General features: G+C 39.9%; 1 protein-coding gene across 1 annotated transcript; it reads right to left on the bottom strand.

Moving 5' to 3' along the window:
- Positions 1–6194: 6194 nt before the first annotated feature.
- LOC141155429 (olfactory receptor 5V1-like) lies at positions 6195–7142 on the bottom strand. The gene has a single exon (XM_073642294.1). It carries the CDS (start codon positions 7140–7142, stop codon positions 6195–6197), a length of 948 nt encoding a protein of 315 aa, XP_073498395.1.
- Positions 7143–10418: the final 3276 nt, after the last annotated feature.

The following is a 10418-nucleotide window of genomic DNA, read 5'->3' as shown; positions in this document are numbered from 1 at the left end:
GCATATAAATCACTGGGAGGGCTGGGGGCATAGACATCATCGGGAGAATAGACATCGCTGGGGAGGGCTGGGGCATAAACATCACTGGTGAGGGCTGGAGGGCATATTCAGTACATCACTAAGCAGGGTTGGTGGGCATGTACATCACAGGGGTGTGCTGGGTTTCATATTCATCACTCGTGAGGGCTAGAGGCATATAAATCACTATGGAGGGCTGGGGGCATATACATCATTGGGGTGGACTGAGTGGCATAGACATCACTGGGACTATATACATCACTGGAAAGGGCAGGGGGGCATATACATCACTAGGGAGGGACGACTGGGGAAGACTAGAAGGCATAAACATCACTGGGAGGGCTGGGGGACATATAAATTACTGGGGAGGGTGGGGAGCATAGACTTCACTAGGGAGGGCTGGGAGGCATATAAATTACTGGGAAGGGTGGGGAGCATAGACATCACTTGGGGGGCTGGGGGGCATATACTTCACTGGAGAGGGCTCGGGGGTATATATATCACTGGGGAGGGACGACTGGGGAAGACTAGAAGGCATAAACATCACTGGGAGGGCTGGGGGACATATATATCACTGGGGAGGGATAGGGGGCCTATACATCACTACAAAGGGCTGGGGGGTATATACATCACTAGGTACGACTAGTGGCATAGATATTACTGGAGAGGGCTGGGTGGCATATACATCACTGGGAGGGCTGGGGTGAATAGAAATACCTTGGAGGAGGCTAGGGGGGAATATATATCATTGAGGAGGGATGAGGGGCATAGGCACGACTGGGGAGGGCTAAAAGGCATATACATCACTAGAGAGGGCTCAGGGGCATATTCATCAGTGTGACCGTACAGCTTAAAATATTTATCAGCTAGATGTTTATATTTGTTAATCCAAGTGAAATACACTATTATCTTTGTGTTGACTTCTATTGGTCTGTGGAACAATGAATGTTTGCTAATTATGTTGATTAACCTTTGTGGACCCTCTGGCTTATTGACTCACAAGACACGAGGACAAACTAAGCAAATTCATTAAACAATGAGACATGAGGCTGCCCTTTCCCCCCAACCTGTGGATGTGTACTTAAAAGGGACATGTGCTTCTGTAGCAGGGGAGACTTGAAGCAGAAATTAGAAAGAAACTTTACAAGGAGAGTCAAGGTTTAGACCCTGTCACACCATCAGCTTGGAAGCATGGCTTTACCTAAAGAGACACAAATTTGGATTCTACATGATTCTAGCCTAAGGGTATATAGGCCTGACTGGAAAGATGCGGATCTGCTCCATTGACCATCAGAGAGACATGGATATATTTGGGGAGACCAGGTTGGGATCATGAAGTTGCCTGGCCCCATTGATATGTTGTTTGGGGTTGCCAGGAGGGACCCACCAGTCGCCTGGAATCCATGGAGACATTCGAAGAAGCCAGATTGGGACCAGCCGGCCATCTGGCCTCATGGAAACTCTTGGAGCGGCCAGGGTGGAACCCTCTGGTCTCCTGGCCTTGTACTTCGATGGACTGCTAGCTTCCTAAGCTTCACGCTACCATCTTTCTGTGGGGGACCGCCAAAAGCAGGGGGCCACTGGTTGAGGTAGTTGGCCCTGGAAGTCCCAAAGTCGCAGCTGTTCTATCCCACGCGAGCAGAGCGTAAGGGTGAGACTGTGTAAAGTTTTTCCATCTTGGGTATATGCTGGGACTGTTCTATCTGTTTATTGTCTGCTTTGTGGTTCAATAAAGTATTGCCACACTCTTTTACCCTCACCCTGTGTTGTCTGAGTGGTATTGCGCCCATGGAAGACCCCGGGTCTTCACAATCACTAAAGATGGATGGGGGGCATAGACATGACTGGGGAGGACTAGAAGGCAAATACATCACTGGGGTGGGCTGGGGGGCATAGACATCTCTACAAAGGGCTGAGGGTCATAGACATCACTGGGGATGGCTGGGGGTATAGATAGTACTGGGGAGGGCTTGGTGGCATATACATCACTTGGAGGGCAGAGGGCATATATATCCCTGGGGGAGCTTGAGGGAACAGACATCCCTGGGGAGGGCTGGGGGGAATAGACATCAGTGGGGCATAGACATCACTGGGGAGGGCTGGGGGCATAGATATCACTGGGGATGGTGGGGATGCAGCTGCTCTCTTCATCTGTGGGACAGGATTGCATTGCACACTAACTCCGCTCATAAATTATGTCCTCACACTGGCACTGTCAAGCCTGAGGATGTAATCCTGCAATGCATGTGCATGCAGTATTCAGTACTGAACAATGTGTGTGCATGCTCACAGTGAAAGTGGGGGTTTAGGCTATGTGCCCACGATGCAGAAATGAAGCAGAAAATTTCTGCAGCATTTCTGCATCTCCCTGGCAGAAAAAACGCATGCAGATTGTGCATGCGTTTTTCCTGCAGAATACATGCGGAATACATGCTGATTCACATGCGTATCCACATGCGTTAACGCATGTGTTTCCGCATGCGGACTGACAAGCACTTTCCAGGCGATAGCATCACTTGGAAAGTGCTTGACAACTAGGTCACAGTGTATAAATCCATGCAAACGGCAAAGATTTATACAGTGTGACCGTAAAAATAAAAAAATAAAGCTATACTCACCCCCGATGCCGCCGCGTCTGCTGTCGCGCTCCTTCCTGGTTCCTTCCTGGCTTGCCGGCATCTCGCGAGACAGCCTGCGGTCACATGACCGCGACGTCATCTCAGGTCCTGGAAGGAGAAGAGCTGCAGGGGCCGCCGGACAGGTGAATATAAACTTTATTTTTTATTTCATTCTTTTTTTCACAGGTACAATAGTACCCAGGTCTGGATGAGAGTCTTCTCTCCTCCAGAACTGGGTACCATCCGCACATTGAAATGCATATAATCCGCTTGTACAAATGTACAGACACGGATTATGTGCGTCTCAATGCAAGTCAATGGCGGCGCTTCCGCAAAATTAATGAACATGCTGCGGATTTATGAGCGCTGCAGAAACGCTGTGGAAAAATCCGCAGCATGTGCATTGACATTGCGGAATGCCATTGGGGACCATGGGGTGCGGATTACCATGCATTTTTGATGCGTTTCCGCTGCGGAAATTCCGCAGCATAAACGCATGAAAAACGTATCGCGTGCACGCAGCCTTAAAGTGCCGTCAATTGCCAAAATGCAGCTGCAGGCCCGAGCACTGCGGTCCCTGGGAATCTGCCCAGGGACCGCAGAATAGGTCATTGTGAAACGGAGGTTCCCACCCCGGGTTTAGCAATGTAAAATTTCAAAGTTTGAAAATTGCTAAATTTTCTAATTTTTTGTCACATTTTTAATATGTTCATAAATAAACGCAGATTATATCGACCAAAATTTACCAGTAACATGAAGTACAATCAAAGTGCTATAATGAAATGTGAAATGAAGTATAAGATGCAAGTGCTAATGGGACAGCACAAAGAATTTCTCCCTTAGGAACATAAGGCATGAGTCATATTAATCCCTGAAAAGTATGTATAGAAAAACACACAGTAATGATCCAGAGCAATGTCACTTACATTTATAGCCGTGTTGATCTGTGTCTGGGCTACCACCCCGGACGACGACGTTTCGCCTTAGCTTTATGAACAGGGCCCCTTATGATAAAGCCCAGACACATAAAGATCAACACCGCTATAAATTTCAATATAGCACCTTGATTACTTAAAATCTCCTGGAAATATATTCATTCTTGTATGACATTTGTCTACTTATCTTTGCATCATAAACCTGAGAGGTTTTTCATATATTGAATATCGGGTGACTTTTTGAAGAAACACCGGTCACTTTGCACTTTATATAAATCGATTTATACATCTATGTCATAAGCTTATTGAATATGCAGTGATCTATAGAAACTTTGGAAGCATTGAAATATGATTCTGATGTGCCTGCTTGCTACATATCTGAGAAACTCAAACGCTTGATTTTTTACTTGGTTTTAAATGTTGAAAATTTTATTAAAAAGTATATTTTAAACATATTGGTGATAATACCTTCATCTACAGGGACTATTGTCTTTGAAATATAGCATTCATATTCCGCCCAACTAAAACGTCTGAGGCATCGCTATGTCATGTCCAAGGTTTTGTGAAAGAGCAGTTAGGCTTAATAATCAGGTTTTTTTTGCTTTTATTAATTTTTCAATAAAAAATACAAAGAGTACAACATAGTCACAATCTAGAAAATGAGTGCAGCACAAAGGAAAGGGATAAGTGACATCCATGGAACTAAGCCCAGGTGGTTTATCAAGTTAAAGGGCTTTTCTGGTCATCACTTATCTATAGGTGATAAATTGCTGATCAAAGTGGTCTAAAAAGCTCCAATTGGCAGAATGGGGAACTTGTATGCCTGTAAGAATGGAGCAGCAGTGCTCATATATGACTTGCACTCCAAAGCCACCTTTCCCCTGGTTAATGGAGCATGAAGGATGACATATGAAAGATCAGGACCAAGTCTCAGTTCTTCGTTGACTGGTTGAAGGAGCCAATTACAGTCTTATGTTCAGCCAATCAAAATACAAGGATGAGAACTTTGTGCTGCTGATGGTCTCAATCAATCCCCCAATGCCTTAACAAGGTCAGCTGGATTTCAGCATTCACTGGCATGTGAGGACCACCTACTACTTACTCTTCAGGCTCCCTTAAAAAAGAAAGAACGCCAACATATCCTTATCCATACTGGGGTTTTGCCAGCTTTTAGTAGCTTTTTTACTAAATCTTTTAGTAATGTCGCTATCGAGAGAAGATTGTGGAAGAATTTTCATCTGGTGTTGGAGCAGAATTATATTGCAGACAATGATAAGAAGGTTCTGTATAATGTAGGCGAGAGGGGTAAGAAGAAGAAAGAAACTGATGACGGAAGACGAGAAAACATACGTATAAAGAACATGTCTGTTTGTCATTCTGTTCGAATCTTCTTTTATTCCATTTAATAGGGGGGCAATCCTTTTTTTTTTATAGTATTTGAAAAATAAATATCTTCTTCCCAATGGAATTTAAAAATTAGGATCCACGCAATGCCGTTGACTTCTATGTTGAGAATTTAAAATAGAATTTTAACATTAGATCCTATCAATGTCTAACTTAAAAATATTGATCCATATTGAATGAAAATGTTGAATTCCCTAAATATGGATCCATAGTTTATACTCAATTAATTTTATGGAAAATATTCACATTCGGTCGGAAAGATGGCTCTTAAAATAGTGATATGGATTATGGATCTTTATCGTTCTTATAGAAGTTGAAATCTAAAATTTATACCATTAAGGGAAAAATACTGACTTTGGTTTTCGAAAGCAAAGAACTACGTTCATCAAAAAATCACTGACCTGGTCTAAATTTTTTGACCATCTTTATTTGCAGCTCAATTTTCCTTCCCTAATTATAAAATTTGGAACTGTGCAACTGAACTAAGTAAAAAAATTTACGCATATATTATCTGTTTCTACAGTCCTCTAATGAGAGAGGATTCAATTTAATAAAGCCATGATTGTGATTACCAGGATTTCAGGCATAGCAGCTATTAAGCTGCCCAGCAGTCATTACGATCCCACCTTAAAACGTACCCTAAAATGCCTGTCTGCTAGAATGGGGTGCCATGCCACGTTTTATAATGGATTACACTTAATAGGGATTTAATATGTGGAGTGAAGTTGATGGCCAAAATTATGATGGGGTTGTCCAGGGAAAACATGTTATCAACTATTCATGGATAGGTGATAATTTACTGGTTTCTAGAAATCCAACCGTTGGGACACTCAGCAGTCGGCAGCATGGGGGATTTTTTTTTATCCTGAAAAGGCACATTTTTCCTCTTAGAATGAAGTGGCTCAGATGCCTGACCCCCACTCCCTTCATTCTCTATGAATATACTGGAAAAAGCCAAGCACAGCTCTCAGCTGTCCCATAGAGAATGGAGCAGCAGCCAAGCTTGGGTATTGCCATTCCATTATAAAGGGATACGATGGCGCCATTCTGCTTACTGGTGTAGGTCACAATGTTTGGCTCCTCACCGTTCAATAAGTTATCACTTTTACTGGAGACCCACGTCTGAAAATGTTGGACACTTTCTAAGTATATTTACAAATTCATGCAATCAAGTTATCAATAAAATATAATAATGTACTTTATCTAAAATATGGCCACATTAGTAAAATTGCCTTTTTTTCAATTGATTGACTACTGCGTTTTTCACATCGTTGTTCCTTATGCTATATATTAAAGGGTTCAACATTGGCGTTACTGTCGTATATAGAATGGGCACTACTTTGTCTGTTTCAATAGAATATTGACTATATTTTTTTGAGTGTGGTCTTAGATACATGGACATGACAGTGCCAAAGTAGAGGGTGACAACAGTGAGGTGAGAGGCACAGGTGGAGAAGGATTTCTGCCTCCCATGTGATGAAATAATTTTCAGAATCTTGGAGATGATATGGAAATATGAGATCAGAATCAGGAAGAAGGAACTCCCGGCAATAATTCCTCCTGTGATATATATAGATAACTCATTGAAAAAGGTGTCTCCACAAGACATTTGTATAAAGGCCGGTACCTCACAAAAGTAATGGTTGGTTTCAACATATTTGCAGAATGGAAGTTGGAACGTTAGGTAAATCTGTACAAAAGAGTTAATGAATCCGACACTCCATGACAATGCAGCTAAGTAAAAACACAATGTCCTGCTGATTATGGTAGTATAATGCAATGGTCTACAAATTGCGGCAAATCTGTCATAGGCCATGGAGGCAAGTATTATACTTTCTGTAGCACCCAAACCTAAGGAGACGTACATCTGTGCTGCACAACCAAATAAAGAAATACTTTTGTCTTTGGCTAAGGTGTTCATTAAGAGTACAGGAACAATGGAGGTGGAGAAGCAGATGTCAATGAAAGAAAGGTTAGTTAGAAAGAAGAACATGGGACTCTGTAGAGTTGGATTGGTCCTCACCACAATGATCAGTAGAAGGTTTCCTGATATTGTCATTAAATACATTATCAAAAAGACAATGAAGAAGATAATTTGCAGTTGAGGGTCAGTAGACAATCCAAGTAAGATGAACCTTTGAGATGTGGTTTCGTTCAGTTGTTCCATAACATTTGAGTGATTCCTGCTATACAATGAGAAAATAATTAACCATGAAATAGTTTCCACACTGCTTACAAATATATACTGTAACATTTGGTCTTGTAAAGCATAGTCACCAAAACCCTGCAAACTAAAGATCACAGGATTTACCCAATGTTAGATGCCTTGATGAACTACCTACAGTAGAATTACTCTGGACAGAGAAAACTGATCTAAGGTGAGTATAAAGAAATTATGTCAGCAGAATAGATCTCTACAGATCCTAAAGATTTTTTCTTTTGAACAAATGTTAAGTGCCTACTGCAATCTATCCATTAGAAATAGAGCTATCAATTAAATCTATATAATTCTCCTTTCTTCACACACTCTATGCTGTGACGTATCCAGATTCAACACAAAATAGCATTTGCTGGTTCTACTTGAGATTCTTCTATGGCTCATGCAATCTTCTGCAATGTGTAAAATGATGGTGGCTATTTTAAGCCATTCATGTGAAGCTAATCTCATATTGTTTGAATTTGCAAGATTTAGTTAATTCCTAAAAATTCAGCATGAATTCTATTTCTATTGAATCAATTCACTCATTACCACTCAGAAGTCATCTGCGGTCATCATAGATCTATAGCGGTTATCGAATAATGAAAAAATAATAATGGTTTTGCAACTCATTCTGCTAGCCCTGTCAACAGTCCATAGTTCTTTAAAGATCGATTTCCAACATGATTAATTGTTTATTGGGTCCTAAATATAAAATTAGTAATCTTTCAAAATCTACAGTAGGTTAGTAGTAGACATCTTCATTGTAGACCATACAATTAATCCAACACTGATGGATATCAAGGATAATACACATTCACACCCAGTGATTTAGAGCTGACTTCTCTAATTGGAGTGATTCTTCTTCCTTTTATTTTCCATCCAATCCAGACCATCATGATGACTTCTCCTGCTCTCACAATTCTCTGTAGTGTATAATTCTGATATCTTTGACTTTTCTTATACTCAAGCCTAATACAAATACTTGTAGTTCCACTCACTATTCCCACTAAATATAATATTGGTGCACATTGTGTTCCCGAAAAATAATTATGCTACATACTGTGTGCCCTGAATATACTGGCACATGTTGTTCACTGCTATATACAATTATTTCTGAATATAATAATGGCACGTGTTGTGCACCCTGAAAATAGTATCTCTACAGAGTACATCCCCTGAATATAATAGTAAAATACATTGCACACCCTTAATATAAAAACACTATGCATTGCGCCTATCAATATAATGGTGCTACAGACACTGTGCTCTTGAAACATAATACTGCTAAACACATTGTACCCCTGAATGTATCAGCATCATATGAGTGCCCCCCTTAAAAATAATAGCTCCACACACTGGGCCTTTAAATAATATTGCAGCACAGCACTATGGCACTGATTCACTAAGACTGACATTTCGTATACCAGTCTTAATGAGGACTGTGCAGGAATAAAACTCGCAAAATTCAATAAGAGACTCGCGCCATTTAATGAATTTGGCTCATCTTATTAGTGTCATGCACATTTGTGCACCTCACCTGAAAACATCTCACCAAAGACTGGAGTCACATTTCTGGTGTAATAAATGCCGGCACTATTGATAAATTTGATGGGTGGGCTTAGTCACACTCTGTCCTACCCCAGCTTTACCTGTTTTGGCACAGCTGCTTGTAACTTGTGTGAAAATACTAAATTTTTAAAAATGTTGTGCCACTCTTTATGACATGACTTTTCCAAGTGTTTTATGTAATTGAAAATACTTTGAACCCTCTCTGGTGAAAATACTTTGGATAAACCCCTATTTCTACTGAATATACCATAATAGTTACATATTGTGCCCTGTGATATGAAAGGGTCACACACTGTGCCTTCCAAATCTAGTAGCCCCCGATTGTGAGTTTTGCCACATATTGTCCTCAAAAATCAGTGCCACAAGTACTGTTCCTCAAACATAGCACCATATGAAGTGTTATGTATCTCCTCTCCAAAACAGTGCGCCATATAGTATAATTATACCAAAATCATACTGGGTGTAATTCTTATTTTTTTTCAAAAAAGTCATACTCACTTATCCGTTTCTCTGTTGTCATTTAAGACTATCCACCTAGCCTGGCCTCTTTAGGCTCCTGTGTGATGCCATCATTGGGCCAACTGAGTCTTGTCAGGAGTTGCCACGTGACAAAGTAAGGATCTCAGGGAACCGGAGCAACAAGGGCACGTTCTCATTCAGCTGTATCAACAACCTAAGGATGCAAATAAAACTAAAGCTGGGAAAGAAAGGATCATCTGGGTCGACATCCAAAGTGGGAACAAGTGGCTGAGTCACAACCCTGGACAGTGCAATGGAGGCTTCTTCTATTATGAGAACCGTGTAGCCAAAAAGAATATGTGCAAGAAATATCACTGCTCCAGAGCTACAAAGATTTCCAAATAAAATTTGGAATACTGATGTTATCAAGCAATTAAAAATGTTCTTAATCCTTCTAAACTTTTTTACATTTTGGCTAGTGATTATAAAATTATATTATTATACTATGGGTTGTTCTAGTCTTCGATACCAATCCTGTGCACTTTTTTTATCTTTTAGGTTTATATACAATAATTGTTTTGTAATTGGAAAAAAATGTGTTTTGTGTTACTTTTGATTTTTTTATAATTCTAAACATTTTTTTTTTTTTTCATTTTTTGATCCCTTGATCACTGGTATATTGCAGAGTCTAATTCCTTTGTCTAATCATTTTGATGCTTTGACTATGGCAATGAACAACTTGGATTGAGTTATCTATGATCTTTGCCAACTATAATATATAGATTATTTTTCTTTATTGAACTTATTTTTATGAAAAATAAATGTCATGTGGATAATAAAAATATAAAAAATACAAAAGAAAAACATATGTAAATATAGAATTAAAATACATAATGATAAAAATAATCTTTAGTTCAGTTCTACTTACAGCCAATTTTGAAGTAATGCAGAGCAATCTGTGGGGCAACATCTTGTCTTTCTTACAAAATATGAATGGTGAGGTGACCTCCTTATATATTTTACACCACTTGCTTATTAATCCCCTTTGCAATTTTTAAATTTCCCAACTCATTTCTGAAATCGATTTGGAGATTTTTGTGAACAAACATTATCTATTCTCAGCTGATCTCATTTGTAAATTAATATTTCATTTCTATTTTATGTATCATAACATATTTCTATGAAATTTGATACTGTATACATGAAATCTTAGAA

Source organism: Phyllobates terribilis, unplaced genomic scaffold (genome assembly GCF_046119375.1).
Source record: "Phyllobates terribilis strain yellow unplaced genomic scaffold, ASM4611937v1 Scaffold_7__3_contigs__length_470593459, whole genome shotgun sequence".
Taxonomy (NCBI): Eukaryota; Metazoa; Chordata; class Amphibia; order Anura; family Dendrobatidae; genus Phyllobates; species Phyllobates terribilis.
Note: the sequence above shows the minus strand (reverse complement) of the source record. Positions and strands in the feature narration are given on the sequence as shown.